This window comes from Polypterus senegalus, chromosome 9 (assembly GCF_016835505.1).
Source record: "Polypterus senegalus isolate Bchr_013 chromosome 9, ASM1683550v1, whole genome shotgun sequence".
NCBI classification, from domain to species: domain Eukaryota; kingdom Metazoa; phylum Chordata; class Cladistia; order Polypteriformes; family Polypteridae; genus Polypterus; species Polypterus senegalus.
The window spans coordinates 180,197,930-180,224,911 of NC_053162.1; the positions used below are offsets into that span (position 1 = coordinate 180,197,930).

Sequence of the window (26,982 nt, forward strand, 5' to 3'; positions counted from 1 at the left end):
GAGGCTTGTGGTGGCTCAAAGGCTTTTATACACAGCAGACAGCAGTTCAAGTGACGGTGGTGTCAGTCTGTGACTGTTATTTTCTTTAACGTCTTTGAAAGTAATTGGCAACTGAAAAATATCTATTAATACAAAATGACCAATATTTGCATGAGAATAGTATCGATGCTTCCCTATGAAAGGAGAGAAAAGCCAAGCAAAAGGACACCTCTTATTGGCTAACTAAAAAGATTACTACATCTTGCCTGAAGATTGTGTGACGATGCAGGTTCTCTTCCATGCTCTCCTCGTCTGTTTGGGAACCCTGAACCCAACACCGTCGATAATGTCACCGAGATGAGCTGACAAATAGGGACAAATCTCTCAAGGCCAGGGGATATACTCCATAAAGTGCTTTTATTTAAAACAAATCATCAAATCAAAAAGTGCAAAGGGCAGTGTCAAAGTTCAATAAATAAATCCTTAAAATCAAGTATCCAGTGGGGTTAAAACCATCAACAATTAATAAATCCTTTAAAATCTGAGGTTAAAAATGTAGCCTCACTCTTGTTATTCTCTGGCCCACCTCCATCACTCTCTCCCCGGCTCACCATTACTCGCAGCCGCGGAGACCCAACAGTCACGAGCTCCATCAGTTAACCTCCGTCTTGGCCTCCATCAGGAAGTCACTGCCAGACCGCCGAAATCAACTCTCCTACCTCGATCCTTTAATCTTCGCCACACCTGGATAAGCTAACGGCTTACTGATTTGGATGCTCCAGTTTTCACAGCTAGGGTCTTCATATAAGGATGTGACACACATAGAGTGGGTAAGGCCTGGAGAAGTTTTCTGCAGGTGGCAAAACCCTTTTCCTTATCAAGCTCGATAAACCTTAGGCACAAATCTAGTATGAAACTGGGCTGGAGTCCTACTGTGAAAGGAGCGGTTCTGTAACCGTTTGAGCGACAGATGTAAGTCTCAAGGAAGTAACTCTAAGTTATAAGGATTACAATCAAGCAAGTCAGGGCGAGGCACTGGTTTTATTAAAGCAATTTATATTTGAGAAGACGTCTGATGTATACTAATGGCGCTTTTCCACTGCATAGTACGGCACAGCACGGTTCAGTACAGCTCACCTTGGTCGGCTCAGTTCGGCTCGGTTTGCGTGTCGACTGCAGTTTATTACCGCTTTAGAGTGGGCGGGATTATTCACGTGTCGTTATAGTTGCGCCGCCTCTACTGCTCGCTCTTCATTTTTTTTAACTTGTCCCTACACTGTTTGTAAGTCCGATGGTAGCCGTGTGCGCCCAAGAGCTTAGCGACCTCCTGAAAAACTTTTTCATTCCGTGTCGCCCCATCCAGCTCTCGCTGGATCCGCTCCTCGGCTACCAACGAGAGGAACGTCTGTACTCCCTCAATTGACCACAAAACAGCCATTTTTGGTTAAAACAAAATGGTGCGTCCGAACATTCGCTGGCTGTGCTAAAAATCTAGCGGGTCTGTTGTGTCTCGTGTCGCAAGTTCAGTGACGCAGTAATGACGATTTTCTCCGGCCAATCAGTGACCAGCAGAGTTTACACGTCACGTTTTGGTAACGGTTCGGCGCGCTTGGAACCTCGCCTGAAGTGGTACTAAAAAAAGGACCAGGTACCAGGTACTGTTCCCAGTGGAAAACCCCCCAAAAGTGAGCTGAACTGAACCGTGTCGTGCCGTACTATGCAGTGGAAAAGCGCCTTAACATAGGCAGAGAATGGACTTTCTCAGAGAAAACAATCCTTAATTAGTAACAGCGACTGATATACAAATAACTGTCTTACTTTAATGAAATTAGTATTTGTACTATCGATTTACCAGAGATTTGTCATAACTGCACTGCAACTAAAATACTCTTTATTTAAAGAAAATACATTTTAAAAGGCTAGGCCACTTGAAATAAAACTAAATAATCTACTCTCTTTTAAAAATAACCTCAACATTTTTCACATTTACAAGATAATAAAATATTTGAACAGTCCCCCATCATTTAAAATGCAGAAAATGAAGTCCGACAGGAAAATATCACTTATTTGTGAATAACGTGGCCGAAACTTCAACCTTCCACGACTAAACACCCGCTGAACAAGGTAACTGGATGCAGGCACTGCTAGTATTTTCACTGCCACGGGAGTTTAGTTGAAGCCCGTAATAGCAGAGTAGTGCTTCCACAACAATCGAGCACTGCAACTTTCAGAGAAGCTGAGAAGAGCGAAAATCGATAATCCTCGGTGCTGACTCCTCCATTCCGCCGAAGACACCCGATGGTTTGTGCAAGTATGGAATCCAAAAAGTATATTAACAGGATGTAAATTAAATGAATGCAATTTGAAAAAGTAATAACAGTGGACTTTTTAAATCATTTGTCTTAAATCCAAAACTTGTTGCAAGTCATCAATAAGCAGATCTAAGTCAAGTTTTTCTTCTAAATAAGGGGTCCCCAACTCTGGTCCTGGAGGGCCCCAGTGCCTGCAGGTTTTCATTCTAACCCTTTTCTTAATTAGTGACCTGCTGTTTTTGCTGCTAATTAACTTCATTTGAATTCATTTTAACTGGCTTGCTCTTGAAGACTCAGACCTCTTAATTGTTTCTTTTTCCTTAATTAGCAGCCAAACAATAATGAGAAAACTGACCAGCAAACTGTCTGTTCATCATAAAATATGTGAAAATAAGGAAAGATGAAAGTCTTAAGAATTTTGATCTGCTCAGGTCCATTAAATATTTTAACGGTGCTCTTAGAAAAGAGAAAATCGACAATTTTGGAAATATTTGCTATTGCACAATGACAACGGCAACAAGCCGTGGAATTAAAGAACGGGTTAAATTAACAACAAGAATCAGAGCCTAATTAAGCAACTGGTTGGAGTGAAATTAGTTGGAATTTGAGGCCCTGACTTAGTTGGTCTTCTGTTAACTTACTCACTTCATATTTCATTTCTATTTGGTGCCATTTAAGAAAAGAAATGAAGCAACCGAGAGGAATGATGAAGAAATTCAGGGGAACAAATCTTAAAAAAAAAAAAACAAGTCAATTAAAATGAATTCAAAAGAAGTTAATCAGCAGCAAAAACAGGTTGCCAATTAAGACAAGGGTTTGAATGAAAACCTGCAGCCACTGGGGCCCTCTAGGTTTGGAGTTGGGGACCCCTGTTCTAAATATTGTTCAACAAGTCACACATCACTAAAATTAAGACCCCGGTCATGTGACTCAAGTCATGCACCTCTGATTTGCATGGTTATATAACACTCTTGTGAAGGGATTTTAAAATTCATACCTTTGATCCAGTAACTGAAGTGTTGTCAACACCCCCACAGAACAGGACCTCGCACAATCAGAATGTTAAAAAAAAAAAATCATCTGTGTGTACTGTACCGTATTTTCTGGAAGGTGTGATATGAAAGAATACTATGGTCTGCAAAGAAAGGAGTCTGCAATTTCAACTTCAGCCACCTGCTTAATGCATTTTCTTGTATTCTTCTGAAGCTTTAGACTTCTAATCTTACAACAGTTCACAAGTGAACTTTCATTTGTTGTTCACAAAGGAAGGAGCCACTCAAGCAAAGAACTGCCAGGAAATGTCAAGTCCTAGTAGAGCAGAGAAGAAAGTAACTAAATATAAAACTGCAGAACTAAATAAATCGACAGCCCGAAGTGGACCTAAACATTTATTACTTATGCTTCGAAAGCCCACACGGTGACTCACCACAACAGAACCACCCTACCCATGCCAAGCTGTGAGGAACCTAGAGAAGCAGAGAAACAGAAAGCACCCCGTTCTACTGTTTCAGATAATTTACCAGTGTTGGAGCGTCTTCGGATCCCAAAATCCCAGCTTGAGGTAATGTCAACAGACTGTGAGAGGTCAAATCCTTGCATTTCTCCATCACCAGTAGGGGCATGGGCATTGGACACTCCACCACCCATCCCACTTGAAGCCTGACACTTCTCCTGGTCAACATCATGGTCAATGAGAACCATCTCGCACATGCCAGTGTCATCGCTGGTGACATGAGACTGTCTGATGTGGGCCAAGATGATTGCCGGGTTGTCCAGGAAGGCCATGGCTCTCACCCAGTCAAATGTTTCTCTTTAGGGTTAGTCTGTCTTTTCCATTTTGTACCGTGTGCACCCACCTGTAACGACAAACCACACTCAAGTAAGCAAAGCAACAAGTGAAGCAACAAAACACTCACACAACCAAATAACTGTATATATGCAAAGTGAACAACATTATGTATAAAATCTCTCGATTATAAAACTTAATCCTGAAACGAGACTTTATCAGAGATTTTATCAAGTCCCGCGAGACTAGACTTTGGCCATGAAATTTCCCTCCTCTTGACCATTTTCAAACCCACTCACCTCTCTATGGTGTGAATGCTTTTGACAGACACATTTCCTGCTCTCTCGGTTCTTATAAATTTTTTACGTTTTCCTCACTTTAAGCTCCCAATAAAAGAAGACTTATGTCCAAATCTTACTGAAGAATTTCATCCCAAAGTACTATATAAATAAATGTTGTTGTTGAAGGGTTATCAACAGAAGAAATGAGAACATGGGCAATCCTAGCACCGAGAAACGATGAAATCAAACGAAAATTGTCGATCGGTTACACAGCAAATTGGTTAAATGCGTATCAACAGACTCTGCTGAAACAGTTGGTGGTGATCCTGTGCAAAATGAAAACACCAACTTACAATATCACGAAGAATATCTACAACCGTTAACACCGTCTGATCTTCCACCGGCCAAATTACTGTAGAAAGGACGACGTATCATAATGTAATTGCGTAATTTATTTCTGAGTGAAGATTAGTTTTATTCAAAATTGGTCAAACAATTCTGACATGTAAAATTTTAACAGGCGACAGGAAAGGTGATGTAGTTCATCTTCAGGGAATAACATGAGACAACAAAGGAGATCTTGATATACCATTTATAATAAAATTAACATTTTCCTATTAGAATAGCTTTTGCAAAAACAACAAATCACACGGACAAACATTTGAAAAAATCCATTTATTAGAGAGAAAGAAATGAAATTCACTCACGGGCAGTTAGTTATACGTTGCGTTATCACGATGCAAGTGCAAACACATAATCAAAATTCAATGCGATATTGACGAAAATTTAATACAAAAATTGTTTTTACTGAAGTTTTACAGTAACAGTGTAAGTTTAAAAAGTATTTGCGTGTTAACCTTAACGCAACATGAAACAATCTTCTTTTCAAATTATTACGTTTTGCTATTTTTTAATATGGTTAATTACTTGCTGCAATGTACAATAGTTAGTTCTATTATGCATATGTAACAATTCCCATGAAAAAAACAATCTGTTTAAATTGTACATCCGCGTCCCCATACGCGAGCGGCAGAACCGTAAAGTGGCTAGCACGTAGCACAGGCCCGGGGGTTGGCGAGTGAAGCTTCCCCCAGCAGTCTCTCGAAAGATCATCTCTGGGCTGCAGTGCTCATATCACATAAGAAAGGCCACCCAGAAACCTCATCAGTGGAGGACACTAAGCAAGGTGCATGCAACTTATTTAAACAGCTTTAGTGAAACAGGAGTGGGAAACCAGAGCTGTGAAATCAAAGTTGTAGTACAGAAATGTGCACGTCTTCTTTAACTGTGTTCTTCTGAGAACGACAAATACTTTTATCAACTAACCCCAAACAAAATAACAATTACAGTAAGTAAAAACGCAAGAAGAAAAAGTTTTATAGCCTCGAAATTCTGTATGCTGACAGCTAAATAGAAGAGCACAGTTTTAACTTGGTATTTTGAACCAGGTGGAGCTGAGGTTTCACCCGCTGCACTCGGGTCCCGATTCAGGTGGTTCGTTGGGTCATGGATGTTCTCAGCCCCTCTCTCGCTCTCTATCTATCTATCTATACACACCTACACATACACACTAGCCACCCCGCTGCGTAGAAGTGCAACAGGACAGCGAGGAGGGCCCTGCCCTGCTCCCCACTCCTGACGTCACGCTTCCTCCTCTTCTAGGCCGGGGCCTCTGTCTCGGATTAGTGGGAATATATCGCTCCTGCAAGAGAACTATGATTCTTACGGCAATGAGAGAAGTCGCAAAATCAACTGGAATGTTCAAGCAAATTCTAGAAAAAAGCCTGATCTAAATCCATTAAGTAGTTGTTACGTTCACTAGCTAAGATATGCCCCAAGGCTGGCGCATGAGTGAAGGGGGCCCCACCCCATCCTCCTCTTTCGGATTCACACAAATAAACCAGTACCGCAAGCGAACTAGGATACTTAGCGCGATGACTGAGGTCGCAAAATTGACCGGAATGTTCAAGCAAATTATAGAAAGAAACCCAATCTAAATCTGTTAAATAGTTCTCTCGTGAAAAGTAGATAACAGACGACATATACTATAGCGCATGAGAGAGAGAGGGGTACTGCATCAAATTAGAAACTTGCATTTTATATATTTTCAATTTGCTATTCAAATATGAAAAAGAAACAAACAACAAAGCCCAAGGTTACTAAGTGGCTAAAGTGATTACTCAATAAGAAGAAGAGAGCATTCAAATCTGGTGACAAAAAGACTCTGACGTGCATACAGTGTGTGCTGATGAAAGTGCGGAGTAAAGGGAAGGAAGCCTACAGAGCCAAAACAGAAAAACTCAGAACAACAAGAAGGATGTTTGGAATGGACTGAGCATCACTACTGTACTCGCGCTGTCCAGTGTTCACAGGCTGGATGGAAATATGGACAAGGGTAACACCTTTTTTCTTTTTAATTGATTGTCCCTGTTCCACCTCCATCTTTTTTCTAATGACCAGCAGCTTCCTCTACTGTATCAGCAACTACCACTATTTCAAGTTAGAAATAAACTTGATCCATTAGGCTTAAAAGTCAAGACCGAATTCGGGAGGAATTAATTGACCTTGACCTAAATTTTAAAATCACATATTAATCAGATTACTAGGACAGCATTTTTTCACTTATAGAAATATAGCAAAATAGTTACATCTCGTATAACATTTCAAGATACTGAAAAATTACTTGATTAGTGCAACACGCTCCGCTCAGGACTACCCAAGAAAGACATCAATCAGTTGCAACCAGTGCAGAATGCAGCTGCTAAAATCTTAATCAGGAGAAGAAACTCTGCGCGCCTCTCTCCAGTTTTGATGTCTCTACATTGGTTACCTGTGTCATTTAGAATTGACTTTAAAATACTGCTTATGGTTTACAAAGCTTTAAATCGTCTCTGCTCCATCCTATATTTCAGAATGCCTCTCACCTTACACTCCAAATCGCATCCTTAGATCTTCAAATGAGTATCTGCTTATAATTCCAAGAGTGAACCTTAAAAGAAGTGGTGAGGCGGCCTTCTGCGGTTATGCACCTAAAATCTGGAATATGAGTTTACCGATAGAAAGTCAGTCGCCAGGCTGATACGGTGGAGCATTTTAAAACACTGCTAAAACCCCATTATTTTTTTTTTTTTATTAATTTTATTACAATCAATACATAGCAATCAAGTTTTTACAAAAAAAAAGAATTATGCTAAGAACAGATCGATCCCCACCCTTGAGAGAGAGAGCAAGCCAAACGGTGTAAAATTTAAGGCTTGTAAAAATACCTAAATCAACAAATTCTCTGTGCTTTATAAACTCATTTCAAAATATTACTGATTAGATCCTGCCATGTTTTGAAAAAAGTCTGCACAGATCCTCTGAGTATTTGATTTTTTCCAATTTTAAATAATATAACACATCAGTTTCCCACTGACTTAAAAGAGGAGAGTTTGGGTTCTTCCAGTTTATCAGAATAAGTCTGCGTGCCAACAGTGTAGTGAATGCCATCACAATTTGTTTGTCTTTCTCCACTTTAAGACCCTCTGGAAGAACCCCAAACACAGCTGTCAATGGGTTAGGAGGGATTGTGAGTCCAAGGCTGTCTGAGAGGTCATTAAAAATTTTTGTCCAGAATAATGTTAATTTGGAGCAGGCCCAGAACATGTGACCTAGTGAGGCTGGGGCTTGGTTGCAACATTCGCAGGTTGGATCTCACCCTGGAAACATTTTGGAGAGTTTTAGTCGAGACAGATGTGCTCGATATATAATTTTGAGTTGTATAATTGTATGCTTTGCGCATATGCAGCTTGAGTGAATTCTCTGCATTGCTACTTTCCACTCCTTTTCTGATATATTAATTGAGAGGTCATTTTCCCAGTGTCCTCTTGGATCTTTGAAAGGAAGGGATTGTAAAAGGATTTTATATATTGTAAAGATGGAGTCTAACTCCTTGAAATTGACCCCATTATTTTAACACGCCTTTCTCAGAGCTTCATTTTAGTCTAACCCTGATATTCTGTATATGCATTTAATTATCGTTTTTATCATGGTCCCGCAATCCGTACTAACCCCGGCTTTCTCTGCTGTTCTTTTTGTGACTCAGGCGCCACCGCAAGTGGCAGCTTTTCCAGCAGCTCCATGTACGACTTTATTTTTCTACCTTTTTCTCTATTGTACTGATCACTCCTATCACTTTTTTTTTTATGTGGACACTTTTTACTACTTGTGAATTTGCCCTTGGGATTAATAAAGTATCTATCTATCTTTTTCCAGTTTTCTGTGGTGGCAATCTGCGCCACCACCACCTGATCAAAGCACCATTCAGTCTCTACATTGATGGATTGAAGGCCAGAGGTCCACATAACTGTCACCATCTAATTCTCCCACGTGAACACTGAAAACCTGATGACTAACTTACATCATTTAAGTTCGGTAGAATGCCCAGTGGGGACATGGCGGTCTCGTGGCCTCTGAACCCCTGCAGATTTTGTTTTTTTTTTTTTCCCAGCACTCCGAAGTTTTTGTTTTTTTGTTTTTGTTTTTTCTGTCCTCCTGGCCATCGGGCCTTACTTTATTCTTTGTAACTTAGTATTGCCTAATCTTATTTGTATAATCTTTTCTTTCATTATCTTCTAAAGCACTTGGAGCTACATCATTTGTATGAAAATGTGCTATAGAAATAAATGTTGTCGCTTGTTGGGTTGAATGGCCAGTTCTCGTCCAGACTGTTCCTATGTTCTAAACCAGGGGTGTCAAACTGCAGTGGCTGCAGGGTTTCATCCTAATCCTTTTTTCCTTTCACTGCTAATTAATTTCTTTTCCCGTCATTTTAATAGCCCTGTTTTTAAGGATTCAGTCCTCTGAATTGATTTATTCATTAAAATGGCAGCCAAACAGAAATGAGATGTGAAATGAGCCAACAGATGACCAGCTAAGTTGGGGCTTCAAACTGCAACCAATTTCACTCCAACCAGTCTCTTAATGAGAAGCTGATTCTTGCTGTTAATTAAACCCATTACTTAATTCCACGGCTAGCTGCTGCTCTCATTCTGCCACAGCAGACATTTCCCAAACTGTTGATTTTCTGTTTTTTCTAAGAACACCGCCGTCAAAATCCTTTGGTGACCTGAGAGTTCAACCTTACCGAGACCTTCACCTTTCTTTATTTTCAGATATTGTGTGATGGGCACAGGTGAGCAGCTCATGCGGCGGCTTGTTTCGTGTCTCATTATTGTTTGGCTGCTAATTAAAGAAAAAGAGACAAATAAGGGGTCTGAATCAAGTAGTTAATTAGCAGAAAAATCTGGTCGCTAATTAAGAAGATGGTTAGAATGAAAACCTGCAGCCACAGCGGCCCTCCAGGACTGGAGCTTGACACCCATGTTCTAAACCGATGAGTTGATTCTCTGACTATCAATATGCGCTGTCCATAACTGATGAGCAATGGAGGAGACAGATCAAGAGACTACACACAGGAAAAGCAGCGGGACCACAAGGAAACAGTCCTGTAACAATTACATTACAATCTCAATTTGGGGTTTAAAACAAGCCAACAGGGGATTCAGCGGTTTAGAAAGTCTTCCTAGGAAACTCCTATATTGGGCTACAATAAAATAACAGCATGGCTTACTCCATGTTTCAAAGTTCATCCATTTTCTAACTTTACCTGAGCCAGGGTCAATGGAAGCAGTGCTAAACACAAGGTAGAAACAAAGCTGAAGTGTTCAGCACTCTATCACAGGACACAATTATGGTCACTAACTCATATGAGGCCAATGTGATAAGGTTGAGATGCCAATTGACCTAACCTGTGTCTTCCGGAAAACCAGATTATGTGGAGGAAACCCCCAGACACGTGGGCAGGCGGGCAGGCAGGCCATGCAAACTTCAGAATGACAGCAGGCTGGGTTAGGTACCTCTGTGTTACACCAGCACGCCATCCCCAGTATAACTTGTAAGTATGACACTGGAATTCACAATGCCACGTTTAATTTTAAACCTCTAGAAAGTTCTACAGCGTGCACTTGAATAAGCTAAATGTATTGTGACAAGTGCTGATTAATAAAAGAAAATGGGTTACCCAAGGGCTTGAAATTTTGCTAATAACTACGTTTGACCTGTAGAATGAAAATGTGAATAAAGCCACCTAATGAATAGGCAGACGCACAAGGGTACACCCACATCACTGACAACTTAGTTCAGTTTGTTGAAAAACTTCCAGTACAAGTGCTTTGTTAATAAAGGTGTCCTGGAAAACCAAGGTTATGGATTAGGATACTGAAAATCATGTAAGTGAGAAAACACAAAAGGGTCAGTTTAAGAAGCATGACTAAAATAAACACCTTTAGGTGATTAATTCAAAAGTCACTTAACTTTCCCTCCTTCAGTTTCTCCATTTTGTGTCATTATGAGTCACGTTGCTCTTTTTTATGCTGTCAGTACTGCTTTTTTAATTCACATTACTGTTTTTTTTTGGCATCTAACAGATCAAGACCAACTTACGTTCTGATGTGCCTATGACAAATAAAAATCAAATGTGAACTCTTTAGATTTCTTAAACTATGGGTCACAAACCAGTGCTGTCTGGACATGGGCTGCACTGAGTCATTAATCACAATAGTAATGAATGGGAAAAGGTTTCCGGAAAGCTTTGGGATGGGTCGCCTCTTACTAAGTGAACCCCAACCGCACTATGATCGGTGGCGATTCTCCAATTGGGGAATGGGTGACGATCAGAGGGAATTCTTTGAGGAGGGTACAAGGCAGTGATGGGTGGTGATTCTCAAAAAGTGACATGGATGACGATGGGCATCAATTCTCCTTGGGGTAAACAATAATTATCAGTGGCAATTCCACAAGGAAGAGGAGTCCACCAGGATGACACAATGTGGTGACTACAGATCGCGAAAACATGGAAAAGGCAAAATTGTTTCACAAGGGAAAAAAGAAAAGTTTAAGAACCACTGCTTTAGACCATAAACCAATGATATGCTTAAGGTGTCAGGGAAAGTAAACTTTTTTGTGGCAACAGCTTGCAGGCATACACATTGTCACCAATATGAAAGAATTTTTGAAAGAAGAAAGAAAATTCAAAAGTTTAAAATTTCTTCTTCTTCTTCTTCTATTGGCTGGTCCTGTTAGGGATCGCCACAGCGGATCATCTTCTTCCATATCTTCCTGCTCTCTGAATTTTGATCTGTTACACCCACCACCTCAGTACATCCATAAACCTCCTCTTAGGCCTTCCTCTTCTCCTCTTGCCTGTCAGCTCTGTCCTTAGTACCCTTCACTCAATATACCCAGCATCTCTCCTCTGCACATGTCCAAAGCAACGCAATCTCGCCGCTCTGACTCTTGAGTCTCCCAACTGTCCAACTTGAGCTGACCCTCTAATGTCCTCATTTCTAATCCTGTCCATCCTTGTCACACCCAATGCAAATATTAACATCTTTAACTCTGCCACCTCCAGCTCTGTCTCCTGTTTTTTGGTCAGTCTCCAGCCCATATAACATAGCTGGTCTCACTACCGTCCAATTTAAGGAGGAATATTTCAGAAAAAAATAAAATGACTATGCAAATAAAAAAATGTCTATTGACAGTGAAGACAGATCTGCTATATAACAAAACACTAAGGTTTGTGTGTGTATCCAGTCCCTGAGAACAATACGAGTGCTCAGAATGGTGGAAGGGTCAGTAACTGCAGCTCTAAAGATGAACAGAGACGTAGGAAAAGAATTGTAATTTTGCAAAAGCAACCTACACTGAGTCAACTTTTATCATGCCATGCTGCTGCTTCTTCTTTTCGTTGCTCCCATTAGGGGTTGCCACTGCAGATCATCTCTTTCCATATCTTCCTGTCCTCGTCATCATACTCTGTCACACCCATCACCTGCATGTCCTCTCTCACCACATCCATAAACCTTCTCTTAGACCTTCCTAATGCTATTTAACAATTGAAAAGGAAAAAAATATTCCTGTCTAGTGTACCTGACAGGATAATTGGTTCAGACAAACGTATAAAGTTCATAACCATACACTAAGTCCAAACCATCTAAAAGGTAAATGGAGAAATGACATGCACAGAACAAGAGGAGTGTGAGCAGTCTGACAATTTGAGGCCTGAATGGAAAATTGTAAAATTTTATTTCACTAAACTCACAGTAAATAATGTAACTATAAAAAGAAGTCATCTCTCCCCAAAAATGAAACATGGACAGTTTAAAACAGCCCAATGTGTCTTCATAACTGAAGCAATGACAGCAACACCCTAACCCTAACCCTCATTACATAAGAGTCATCTACAATTGAACTGTTCAAAATAAGATTAAAGACTCATTTCTATTCACTTGCATTCCGTGACCTTCGGTAATACTGATGGTTTTCTCATTGTGATCATGTAACATTACTTCTTACATATTATTTATTTTATTTATGCTCATATATTTTATTTCTATTTATGTTGTTTGTATGTTTTCTTTTATTCTATTATTGTAAAGCACTTTGGCCACAGCATTCCTATGTTGTTTTAAATGTGCTATATAAATAAACTGACATTGACAACACACCACTTGTCATGCAGATGTCCCTAATAAATTTGGACTATAAACGGATACGACTTTTCAGTAGATATAATTACAACACCATTTTTTCTTTACACAAATCTTATATTTTTTTTTTTTTTGTTTTAGTATGAAAACCCCTTATACTTTATTCCATGTTATATTTCAGAGTCCCACCCACCCCAATGGCATTTTGAAGCATTGGCTTTAAGAGAAATACACCTTTCAGATTAAGGCAGCAGTTGCTCAAATGTAACCAATATTTGAAAATCTGAAAATGAAATCTCCTTTCTAAAAAATGAAAGGTTTGAGTATTTAAACATTTAATGTGCAGATCTAAACTAAGAATGTCTGCAATAAAGACTGAGATGAAGTGTCCATCCCTACCTAAAAATAAAAAAAAACAAACCGTATCAGCACCGAATTCCCCCCTCCATTCAGAATTGTCCTATCGTTTCCCACATACTGACAATACTGATCATCCAGTGTTATTCAGCCAGTGTTAAGAGAGCTGCTGCACCTGCTGTGTTCATGGAATCTTTATTGAATAATTGCCTCATTATCATATTAAATGAACAAATTACCAATCCTCCTTAATTTAGGGGCTGTTATTGGGTGACAGGGAAGACCTTAAGCTCTCTGGGGGCCGGTCTAAGTACCCCTGCAATAAACCTGTCATTATCACACAAAAATCCATATTCGTTTTCAGATTTTCCATACCCTTCACGTCAATGTGGGATATAAGGTTGCCCATAGGAGAAGGGTTGAACTTTACTGGTTATTTCGAAGTAACTGCACTCTACAATTAAAAGAAAAGAAGCAGAAAGAAGAGTAATAGATTGTCGTCTACAGAGGGAACACACAGGCCACAAAATGAAATGTTGGGGCACAACCCAGGTCGCCCATTTTAATATATATATAATGTCTCCAAAATAAACAGGCACTCGATGGTGCAGCAAAACAAAGTGACACAGGAAAGGTTCATTGCTCTGTCCAGCGGTCAATATTTGGATGGGAGCTTCGTTCAGCCATCAACTCTCTGCAGAATGAGACACCCCATGCCGGGGGGGATCTTTGTGTGGTTACCAAGTACAACCTGGAGCAGTTTATATGAAGTAAAAATGTGATCCAAACAAGAGACTGATCTAACCAAAGGAAATACTGTCCATTATGAGTGAAACTGTGTGCTTGCTGTCAGTTATTTGGAAATCTCACAGCATACCGAGTCTAGGGTTAAAATAGTGCATGAAAAACTAAAATTTGGACTTGAGCGTCAGAAGACTTTGCGCCCTAGGAACCAAGTTACCCAAACTAAAAACTAACATTTCAGTCATTATTTATGGCTCTGATGCTGCTCTTTCCAGTCATAATCTAACCCTAATTACAATAGCAATTGACGAGAAGAATTCATAATGAACTGCAAAATTATGGTATTTGAGCAGTGGTTCCCAAACTCGATCCTGGGGACCCACTGTGGCTGCAGGTTTTTGCTCCAACCAGATTCACAATCAGAGATAATAATCGATAACAGCTGATCTAATTTAATTAGCTGGTCTTTTTTACTCTTCTCTTATTCTGCATTCAGAAAATCACAACAGTATGGTTTTGACATTTAGAAATATTTATATTTTTTCTAAAGCAATAAATGCTTAACTCTCTTTTGTTGTTTTCCTATTATTTCCCCCTTTTCTGTGTAGTTTTCTCCCTTCATTTAGCCCTAATAGTGACAATAAAAAACCAACATAGCAGACACCCGGGATGATGAAAGCTGCAACGACTTCAGTGTCAGACTCACTAGTTAGTGAATAATCAATTAAATAATCAGAACACCTGCTAAAGCACAATGAAAATTAGGTTGAAAAACTGGAAAAAAAAAACCTACATATTCTCCACATAACTACAACTTCTCCATATAACTGCTTATTATACATGGTGGGCCATTTATATGGATACACCTTAATAAAATGGGAATGGTTGGTGATATTAACTTCCTGTTTGCAGCACATTAGTATATTATTTTAATAAAAATCTATCAGATTTAGTTTGTAATTTCTACATTGGCTTCAAAACACAGAAACTGTGAAATAATGACTCACTTAATTAGACTAAGAGTCCAATGAAAAAAACAGAAGCTGGCTGGAACAAAAACCTGCAGTCGCAGTGGGTCCCCAGGAGCGAGTTTGGGAACCACTGCTCTAGAGCACCTCTTTCTCTTGCACGATGTGGCTCACAAACTAATCAGCACATCGTCCTTTCATAACAGGATTACCTTTCGAGTTTAGTATTTTTCCTCCCAGCCATTTTAAGCTCTGGACCGCCCTCAAGAAGCGGAGGCACACAGTCACAAACACACCCGAGATATCAATGTTTTTCGGTATCAGGGGAACCTAAAACATTGAGAAAAACCGGAGATCGAAACTTTTGACGAATCTAAAGCAATCGCTCCTCGCCCCTCACAGACGATAGGTTATGGTGGTGGAGGGCTCAAAGCAAAAGGGCGAGGAAAATAAATAAAGCACATATTGTAAAGATGTAACACAATTCACAAAAACAAATCATGCTATTACTAATCAATCAAAGCAGCCCTAGCAAACTCATTCAGGCTCACAACTATCTGTCTCGCAAAACTGGGCAGCAACTCATCTTCTTATACAATAACCTACCGTGGCTGTTCGTTTGTCTGTCCAGGATTTCAAAATCACCTGTAGCTTGCAAACCGTTTGACACATTGACCTGAAATTTGCTACACATATACTACCTGACATCTACTATCCACTTTCGGGGTGATGATTGACCTCCAAGGTTATTCCTCTTTTTATTTTATTTTATCGTAGAATCAACTCTCGGCAGCAGCCAGCAGAGCGGTCATGTGGCGTACGCATACAGGCGTCGTTCTTATCCCTACCACCTTCGCTGTCACTTCCCCTACCCTTTCATAACTTAAATCATTCTTGAGGCAGATTGAAGACTTAAGTGCCAGCTTAAGTGAAAAATGAAGGAAAACGTACAAAGTAATTGCAATACAAATGCTGACTTACTCAGGTTTAACGCGAAAAGATGCCGATGGAAGAAGAGAAAAGTAGACCTGCTCAGGAAGCAGCAAGTGCATCAACCTCTGAGCACATGAATGCTAAACGTACAGAGAAAGAATGAGGATGAAAACTAGGAATGGTCAAGTCAAATGAATTCACTGCACGTTATCATGCAGTGCAGCGTTACTGGTTACATTATATATAAAAAAAAAAAAAAGTGTACATTCACTTGCAATTAATAAAAACACATACAGAGGTGGCATGAAAGACAAGCAGTGCCCCCTGAGCCCAAAGGTCAAACCCTTAATCTACATATGCAGCTGGGGTGTCCTCTCGATGGACACACTTTGACATACAGTATGTAGTAAATCAGCCATCCAGGCATCGTCTAACCCACTGAATCCGAACACAGGGTCACGGGGGTCTGCTGGAGCCAATCCCAGCCAACACAGGGCACAAGGCAGGAACCAATCCTGGGCAGGGTGCCAACCCACCACAGGTGAAGTAAATCAGCCATTCCAAAATGAACAGTATTAACTAATATTTATAAGAGTTAAAACAACAGACATGTAATTATTAGAGATAAACTGAGATTACATTCATAAGGTGGCTACTGCACAGTCCATACGCAACATCGTACGGTGAAATGACACTCGCCTGAAATGCCCGTCTACTGCCATGACACTAAAGCACATCAGTAAGTGCGTTTACATGCACACACACGTAATCAGTATAAGGTGAGTAACCCAGTTAAGGCGAAAACCTGGTTTCTTAAAAATCCACTTAACGTGTGTTAGGTAATCTTCTGGAGTTCTCCTCTGTCAAAACATTCCAACGTCAAACTGCACAAAAATAAATAAATAAATCGTCATCATCAGCCACGGTGAATATGAAAACAAGCATGAAGCTTGTGATCATTTTCTTGTATTTTATTAATTTAGTCCTTCGTACTGCGGTGGGTTGGCACCCTGCCCAGGATTGGTTCCTGCCTTGTGCCCTGTGTTGGCTGGGATTGGCTTCAGCAGACCCCCGTGACCCTGTATTCGGATTCAGCGGGTTGGAAAATGGATGGATGGATAGTCCTTCGTATCCTGTGAAGTAAATAATATTCATCCCATTTTTACCTTTCCAACCGATGATTCACGGTATAAAACAATGCATAACCTGATCGCACCGTTTCAACATACAGTAACTATAAAAAAAAAATAAAAAAAATAGCAGGATTAAAAACTAAACTATTTATTATTACGTTTCCGCTATGGGACCGCATGCAGCATGTTTTTTTTTTCTGCTTGGCTGTGCGATTGAGCCCTACAAAGGTGCGGCATACCGGTACGTGTGCTTCTTGCCTTACACCCGGTGCTGCCGCGATAACAACAATGCAGGTATTTTTACATCAATAAAATTAGTATTGCAGTAATTGAACTATGCAACGCATCTTACGTTTAATGAGTTACGGCTCCTGTAACTGTGGTGTTGAACTGCACGTTCAAATTCATCAATATAGATTTAGCGATTTCTGAAAAATTGGGACAGATTATTTCAACCAGGAAAAGGAATATTGCAATTGTATGAGCATTTGCCTCAGGAAATTGATCTTTATGGACGCTTCTACCAATGGCTGCTAAAAGCGCATGCAAAGCGAAGTGCAAATCTTCAACTGCAATTCGGTTAAGAGTTTACACGGCCACATAAGAGTCCATTGTGTGTCAGCCCTGGTTTCTCAGAGGCCAATTGCCCAGTTTCTCTCACTAGAATAACGGATCACAGAGCATTTTAGAAACCAGGTTTCTGTGAATAACCGAGTTGTTAAGGGACATGTAAATGTGCTCGGTGTATGCCTTCAGCAGAGCTTTCCTTCTTTTGTACAGTCGTCAGTTTGAAACGTGTCCTTTTCGTTCCATGCGTTTTATCTCCTGATTTTTCAAGTGGTCATCCAGATATCTGACATCAGGAGTTTTTACTCAAAGAGCCGTGTTTGGTACATAAACCAAGGAATTATGGAAAATGCAGTAGTGTGCAAATACAATTGATGTTAACCTTCTATGATATGTTTCTGCCCAATGAAAGAAATCCACCACATACCCACAGGGCGTTTAATCTTTAGTTTGCTTAAAAGTTTGCAGTATGAAATGCAATGGAATTAACTGGAAATCGAAACAAATAACTAATCGACCCCCCCGATTCAACACAAAGCTAATGGGCTATGAGTGGGGGGAAAAAAAAAAAACGAAAAACCGAAAAATGCAGATGAGGAGGCAAGCATCAAAGCGTGGCATTTCCTTCACTGTGAGAAAAAACTGTTCCTAGATAATGAAAGATACAAAGTCCACATATACACACACACACACACACAAAAAGCATACAGCTGGATGGGTAATTACAAGGCAGCGCAGTGCCAGATGCCAGTGTATGTCGATGTTCTGATGTATTGTGACATGCTGCATGTTGATCAGCACATATAAGCAAGAATTTCATCGTCCTCTGTACAAGTGACAGTAACGACCCTATAAATCTTTAACCCCCCAAAACCATATGACATTAGCAGCAACCTTCGACGCTCATCAGATATTCAAACGAGTGCAGGTCTATGCCAAAGCCGCAGCTCCTAGACTCGAACCTACAACTTCTGTCCTCTTAGCCTTGGCACAGACGTCTAAAATGTTCGCCCACTAAAGGTTCTCCGATTCTGGCAAGCTGGCTGTGCCTCACACTATCCTTTACCCTATTACAGGGTGACAGGGTCTTCAGCTGTTTGGCACTCCGAATTTGGAATGACCTCTCTAAGTTAATCAGATCAGCCGACTCAATGCATTCTTTAAAAAAAAAAAAAACAACTTCAAACTCATCTGTTCGGGAAGGCTTTTAACTTTCCCTAACATTCTGCTCTTCTTTCAGTTTGCCTCTGTGTCCAGATGCTCAGGATAATTTGTGTGTGTGTTAAATCACAAATGATGGGATAGATCTGAAATATGAACAAGTCACGATACTCTACGTATACTAAAAAGAGGTTAAGAAAATGAATGAATGATAAGACACCCATAAGAGAGCTGGCAATGAGACTGAACACACTGGCATAAGGGGTCACTCAAGGTGAAGGTTCAGGATGCCACCAGCACTCTCCTTTTGGTTTGAAACACTGACGCAATTTAATCCACACAGCAAGTCAAGTCAAGCTGGAGAGCATGCTCTGGTACAGCACGTTGCCGCACCCACTACACGATGAAACAACTCGGGATCCCGGTTGGCAATACCCCAGGCAGACACACGGTCCAATCCCACCCTCTGGAAATGTCCCTCTATCTGCCACAGCCGGGTGTTATGTGGGCGACCCTTTGGCCTGGTCCAGCCACTCAGGTCCCCAACAATGAGGATCTTACATACTGGATCACCCTCGGGGAAATGCACCACATGGCCATAGTGCCATAACCGACGCTCCCTCACATGAGGTTATGTACCTTATTCAGGACTCTACAAGCAACACAAAGTCAAACCAACGGTACCCAAGGATTTTCCGGAGAGACCAAAAGGAGTCCAATCTTCGTCTCAGGTCACTGGCTAGCGTCCATGTCTCACAACCATATAGCAAGACAGGAAGCACCGCGACTCTAAAGACGTGGACCTTCGTCCTTTTGTGTAGATATTGGGAGCGCCACACACCTCTTTCCAGTGACCTCATGACCCCCCATGTTCTTCCAATCCGTCTACTGACTTCACAGGAAGAGTCACCAGAGACATGAATGTCACTGCCAAGGTAAGTAAACCGCTCAACAAGGTCGACATTCTCTCTGCAGATAGACACGCTGCTGATGGCCATGCCCAAGAGGTCATTAAAAGCCAGGAGTTGGGTTTTTATCAGGATACTTGCAAGCCCAGACACTCAGACTCCTCACTCAGTCTCTCGAGTGCCCCAATCAGAACCTCCGTGAAGATCACAGCATCGTCAGCAAAGTCAAGATCTGTGAATCTTTCTTCACCAACAGATGCCCAACAGTAACAAGAAAAAAAGTAAAAGGTTAGAAATATTTTGTGCATTTGAGGGTGATAGAAGAAACAACCTTCATATTGTACAACTAAAAACTGTGCAATATGAAGGCTAAAACAGTGCAAGGTCATGTGCTTCATGGGACTTTCATCCACGCCTAGCGTTCAAGTCTCTCTACTCCAGCTTCTGTTTGCAGTTTAAAGACGCTCTGCAAAGTGGACTAGTCTGGTGCGAAAACGTGACATTCTGTTTTGTGATGAAGCGGCGTACCTTCATGGCAGTTTTCTACTGGCACAGCTTTTGGCAAACCGTACTGGAGAGAAGGTGTAAAATAAATAAATAAATGGCTGGTTAGAGACAAGATAAGATCAAGCTAAGAATATGATCTTCTCACAGGATCGCAGCCTTTTAGATAGGCAGAACATTATTTGTCCCTAAGGGTGACATTTGGCTTTTACAGGCGCTCAGTAGATAGTCAGACCGATCGATCGATATAAACACACACACACAGTATGGTCTGAGCACACATCTGAATGACTATAAATGAACACAATTTAAAAAGAAAGAAAAAATAGAAAAAACTTCGGACTTGGCAGTCCCAGCGAGGTGCTATACTGGTGTACTGTTGTTGGGATAAAGGTGACCCTGTCTCGTTTCTTCACACACTTCTGCTGAATTCATTTGTTGGCTGAAAATCCTCAGTGTTGGTGTGTCAGGGAGGGGAAGTGCAGCATTGTTCATAATGGCGCTTGTTTTTTTTTTAATTCTCTCCTCCATTACTACCTCCAGAGGGGTTCAGAGGGCATCCCATAACTGAGCTTGCCCTTTCAATTGGCGTGTTGATTTGACGGGCCTCCCTTGAAGTAGATGTTATCAGCCCAGCCCGTCACAGAGATAGATGATGTGAAGGATGTCACTTCATACACTAAATGAACACAGTCTCCTAAAGAAGAAGAATCTGCTCTGCCCTTCTTCTGTAGTTTTTTTTGAGTTACGAGATCAGCCCAACCTGTCACTGATGTGGACCACTAAGTTCTTGCTGGAGCGCACCGCCTCTACTTCAAATCCGTGAACAGTGACTGGAGAAAGAGGCTCTTTGGTCCAGTGAAAGTTAACAACCAGCTCCTTGGTTTTGTTGACGTTTCTTTCTGCACCAAGGAACAAAGTTCTCCACCTGACTCCTCTCCTCATCACCCCATAAAGCCAGAACCAGCTGAGACGGTCTACAAGTGACATGACCTGGTGTTATATTTATAGTCGCAGATGTCACAGAGTGTTCCTCACACAGTGCTTGAGTGTCACAAACTACGGTCTGCCCGACAGATAGTCCATTATCCAGGACACCACAGGCTCATCCACCTGTATATTTCCAAGCTTACCATTTAACAGTGATGGATGAATGGTACTGAAGGCAGTGAAGGAATCGAAGAACGCCACCCTCTCAGTGCTGCCAAGCTTTGTACAGGTGAAAATAAAGCTTGTGGAGAAGATAGATAAATGGCACCTTCAACTCCAATCTTTTTCCAAAAGTCAAACCGCAGCGGGTCCAGGTGGCCTACCACATGAAAGTTCATAGAGCCCAGGGCCAGCCTCTCCATGACGTGAGATGTAAGTATGTACCTACTCTCACCTTGGTCAGGAACAATTATGATAAGCAACACTGCTAGAAAAAACTCTGTAGACCCAATAAGAAGATGCCAGCAGGGGCCTAGAACACCACCCTACAGTCTACAGAAGCCGCTTCAGCAGTTATTACCCACCATTTTCATTAAGAGCCAGTCTAGAGGATCTGGCAGCGTGATTTAAGAGTTTAGGGGGTGAGAGACTCCAAAAGTTCCTATCAAAAATTACTGTCACCCTATCAATGTGTCATATAAAAGCCAACATGCTAATTATGTATTTATAACGTTGTTAATGGTTTGTTAATTTTCCTCCCACATTATTATTGAACTTGAAATCATTCAAGTGCTGCCATGGGAGTTAACAACATGTAACGACAGATGTGAGACTTTTACCTTTCCGAGCGCAGCCCAGACCCCAAGCCGATATTTCAAGAGTGCCAAAGCTATTCTTCCTATATAGGCTGTTTTGTGGTTTTGACATCTCTGCCGCAAGGATTTACCACTGTCGACAATTCAGCATAAATAGCACAAATACCAGAAGGGACAGATGTCAGATCTTTCCTTTAACACTGTGCGCTATGATAGAATGATGACAGACCACATAAAATATAAATACTGTGTAATATAAATATATGAGCAGAGCAGTAAAGGACTGTTTTAATCCCAGGACTGGAAGTTTCAGAGACGCCAGGCTGACGAACTCAAATGACACAGGACGGTAAATACAAATGAATACGACGCTGTAACTATTAAATACATTTCAAAAACAGAGGATTATGTAATAGCTAAAACACCACCTACAAAAGAAATATCTGAAGGGCTGATTCATCTGAATGCTGGAAGCTTGCCTGAAGTCATATGCAGTGCAGTATCAGTACAAAAACAAATTCTGCGAGATTCAAAGGATGACATAACCACCATAATAAGCTTAATGGCCATGATCTGCAATTTTCTAAGTTGGCCTACACTCCTCATTATATTCATCCACTAAAATTGGGTACCCTTTGAGCATGGCGAAGATATACTGTATTTAACTTAACAGTGCTGCCCGTATGTACAGTGAGGGCATTAAGCAATACAATAATTGGTTCAATTCACTCGATACGCTCCGTCCTGCAACATGCAAGTTCAGAAATTGGGAGGATGCATCCATTTTTGTTTTTATTAAACAGCAGAGACAAATGACTTTAGAATTAAGTTTGTATTGCCACACACGTGCAAGTAGGAGGGCAGCTAAAGGGATTGAGTAACTCTAATTATACAGCAGACCAGGAGGCGGCGGAGTGCACAGACTGTCTGCCTCTCTCAGTTCCTTGCAGACCATTCTTGGGAAATCCTACCGGGTCCCAGCACCTCTGATGATGTCACGCTGATTCTGGTGGTTTCTGAAGACGTCACTTCTTGTTTGGTTGAGTTTTGGGTGTGGTGTGTGTGTGTGTGCGCCTGTGATGACGTCACTTCCGGTTATGGCGCCCGTGGTGATGTCACTTCTGGTTACGGCGCCCGTGGTGATGTCACTTCCGGTCTAGAAGACGTCACTTTCTCCCTCGGCCTTTAAAGACGCCATCTTACTTCCACCTATTCAGTTCTGTTTTGGACTCAGTATTGTAAACAATTCTTAAAACTTCATCCTTTTGCAGCCAAGGCATATTATATGGGTGGCTGCCCCAAGCACCTTTATGTCGTCGGTTGGTCGTTTTTCTGACAGTATATTCGAAACATGTGATCAAGCTGTGTGACATAAGGGCCCGTTCACACCTCACGATTTACTGCTAGACCAGAGCGATCCTAAACCTCTTGTGAAGTTATTTGCCATACTTTCAATGATGTTATTCACATCAATGCATTTTAGCAGTAGGCGTTTTAGACAACTCTTGTAACAAGCAGTTTTAGGGCCATTTCAGCCAAATGCTTGTTCCATTGAAAAGTATGGTAGTGCTCGTAAAAAAAAAAAAAACGTATTCATGGGAAATCACTGCTTCTTCCTGTGGAATGTGCCAGGAGTGAAGCATGAAGCTTCCAAACTACGCAGTTGGGGGGAGAGAAACACATCATGCCCAATGGATATTGCGGAGAGAGAAGACTTCACTGGCCTGGTCAAGCAAAACGCTGAGTTATATGACCTAGGACATACTTTTTGTTAGCAACAGAACCAATCCAATAAGCATGTCATAGTTTTGGGGGCTGTATCACCTTAGACTGTTAATGATCCAATTACTGTGTGTATTAAAGCCATAAATTGTTGGCCGGGGAACATAACTATTCTACTACTGACAGGGAAAGTCTGGAAAAAAAAAACAAAAAATGGGTGGTAGACGCACGCTGTCATTATCTTTGGGTTCACAAGTTTACATTGTGGCACTGAGCAGAAAGCAGGAGACAGAGCTGGAGGTGGCAGAGTTAAAGATGTTGAGATTTACACTGGGGGTGATGAGGATGGACAGGATTAGAAATGAGGACATTAGAGCAGTGTTTCCAAAACTCGGTCATGGGGACCCCCTGTGACTGCAGGTTTTTGTTCCAACCAGCTTCTTAATCAATGACAACACTTGATAACACTGAGCGCATTCAATTAGCTGGGATTATGTTTCTTTTATTATACATTCAGAAAAGCACAGCAGCATGATTTTTACATTTAGAAATATTTCTGCCTTTGCTATAGTTAAACTTAACTCTCTTTTGTTGATTTCATTATAATTTTGCCCTTTTTCTGTGCAGTTTTTCCCCTTGGTTGTATCTTATTAATGACAATTTAAAATGAGCAGAGCAGACATGATGGCAAACAACACGCAATAATCAAAGGCTGCAACTACTTTAGCATCAGACCCAATAATTAGTAAATAATGGATTAATTAAACAATTAAAACACCTAGAAAAGTAGAATGAAAACCAAGATGAAAATACTGTTAAAAAGAAAAAACTCATTACTCCCATATAACTGCTTGGTACGTTTTAATATATTTATTTATTTATTTATTTCTTCCCAAATATATATATATATACACTCACCTAAAGGACTATTAGGAGCACAATACTAATACGGTGTTTGACCCCCTTTCGCCATCAGAACTGCCTTAATTCTACGTGGCATTGATTCAACAAGGTGCTGAAAGCATTCTTTACAAATGTTGGCCCATATTGATAGGATAGCATCTTGCAGTTGATGGAGATTTGTGGGATGCACATCCAGGGCATGAAGCTCCCGTTCCACCACATCCCAAAGATGCTCTATTGGGTTGAGATCTGGTGACTGTGGGCGCCATTTTAGTTCAGTGAACTCATTGTCATGTTCAAGAAACCAATTTGAAATGATTCGAGCTTTGTGACATGGTGCATTATCCTGCTGGAAGTAGCCATCAGAGGATGGGTACATGGTGGTCATGAAGGGATGGACATGGTCAGAAACAATGCTCAGGTAGCCCATGGCATTTAAACGTTGCCCAATTGGAACTAAGGGGCCTGAAGTGTGCCAAGAAAACATCCCCCACACCATTACACCACCACCACCAGCCTGCACAGTGGTAACAAGGCATGATGGATCCATGTTCTCATTCTGTTTACACCAAATTCTGACTCTACTATTTTAATGTCTCAACAGAAATCGAGACTCATCAGACCAGGCAACATTTTTCCAGTCTTCAACTGTCCAATTTTGGTGAGCTCGTGCAAATTGTAGCCTCTTTTTCCTATTTGTAGTGGAGATGAGTGGTACCCGGTGGGGTCTTCTGCTGCTGTAGCCCATCTGCCTCAAGGTTGTGCGTGTTGTGGCTTCACAAATGATCTGCTGCATACCTCGGTTGTAACGAGTGGTTATTTCAGTCAAAGTTGCTCTTCTATCAGCTTGAATCAGTCGGCCCATTCTCCTCTGACCTCTAGCATCAACAAGGCATTTTCGCCCACAGGACTGCCACATACTGGATGTTTTTCCCTTTTCACACCATTCTTTGTAAACCCTAGAAATGGTTGTGTGTGAAAATCCCAGTAACTGAGCAGATTGTGAAATACTCAGACCGGCCTGCCTGGCACCAACAACCATGCCAAGCTCAAAATTGCTTAAATCACCTTTCTTTCCCATTCTGACATTCAGTTTGGAGTTCAGGAGATTGTCTTGACCAGGACCACACCCCTAAATGCATTGAAGCAACTGCCATGTGATTGGCTGATTAGATAATTGCATTAATGAGAAATTGAACAGGTGTTCTTAATAATCCTTTAGGTGAGTGTATATATTGTGGACTTGACCTGAACACAGACAGGCGGACATGTTGTTCTTCAACCACCACACGTTTATTATACAAATATTTACAATATTTTGGTCACTCAGACCCAGTTCAAATAAGTGCACACACCCCAATACTCAGTCCTGGCCTCAGAATGCCTTTCTTCGGGCCGCCTCCACACCTCTCTCGTGCCTTGTCCTGCTTCCACCCGACTCCAGCCTTGAATAAAGGGAGACGCCCCCTTTTATATACTCCCGGACGAGCCCCAGGTGGTTCCCGGCATTCCCCTCTTGGCCACGCCCCAGCGTGGCGGAAGTGCCGGCTGTTCTCCCGGCAGCTCTCCAGGTGTCCTCCTAAATCATCCCCCCAGCACTTCCTGGTGTGGTGGAAGTGCTGAGGTCACAAGTCCCCAAGGCATTGGGGCGCCTCCTGGCGGTGACCACGGGCCACTACAGGGTTGGGGCTTCCACGTCCTGGACCTGTCGCCCCCAAAGCAACCAGGAAGGAGGCCCCCACGTGACCCCAGATGGGCACACGCCCACTTCCGGTCACTTCTTCCCAAACTTAGTTTTCTAATTTCTATATTGTTCCCAAAACACACAACTTGGGAAATAACACAACACTTAATTAGCCCAGGAGTCCAATTTAAAAACAGAAGAAGGTTGGAACAAAAACCTGCAGCCACAGTGCGCCCCAAGAACTGAGGTTGGGGAGACACTGCATTAGAGGGTCAGCTCAAGTTGGATGGTTGAGAGACAAAGTCAGAGAGGAGAGATGGCGCTGGTTTGGACATGTGCAGAGGAGAGATGCGGAGTATTTCGGGAGAAGGATGCTAAGGATAGAGCTGCCAGGGAAGAGGAGAAGAGGAAGGCCTAAGAGAAGGTTTATGGATGTGGTGAGAGAAGACATGCAGGTGATGGGTGTCACAGAGCAAGATGACGAGGACAGGAGGAGATGGAAGAAGATGATCTGCTGTGGTGACACTTAACAGGAGCAGCCTGTCAATATTTATTTCCATCCATCCATTATCCAACCCGCTATATCCTAACTACAGGGTCACGGGGGTCTGCTGGAGCCACTCCCAGCCAACATAGGGCGCAAGGCAGGAAACAAAGGAAACACACCAAGTTCACACACACGGGACAATTTAGGATCGCCAATGCACCTAACCTGCAAGTCTTTGGACTGTGGGAGGAAACCCACACAGACACGGGGAGAACATGCA

At 41.5% G+C, this 26,982-nt stretch overlaps 1 protein-coding gene across 3 annotated transcripts in view; it reads right to left on the minus strand.

Annotated features, from left to right (window-relative positions):
* Positions 1–26,982, minus strand: part of mapkap1 (MAPK associated protein 1) — a 453,244-nt gene that overhangs the window by 391,734 nt on the left and 34,528 nt on the right. For all 3 annotated transcript variants that reach the window (XM_039764445.1, XM_039764443.1, XM_039764446.1), the window contains exon 2: positions 3,812–4,147. In XM_039764445.1, coding sequence (XP_039620379.1) covers positions 3,812–4,076 — 265 coding nt within the window. In that variant the 5' untranslated portion in view covers positions 4,077–4,147. The remainder of the gene's footprint in view (positions 1–3,811; positions 4,148–26,982) is intronic.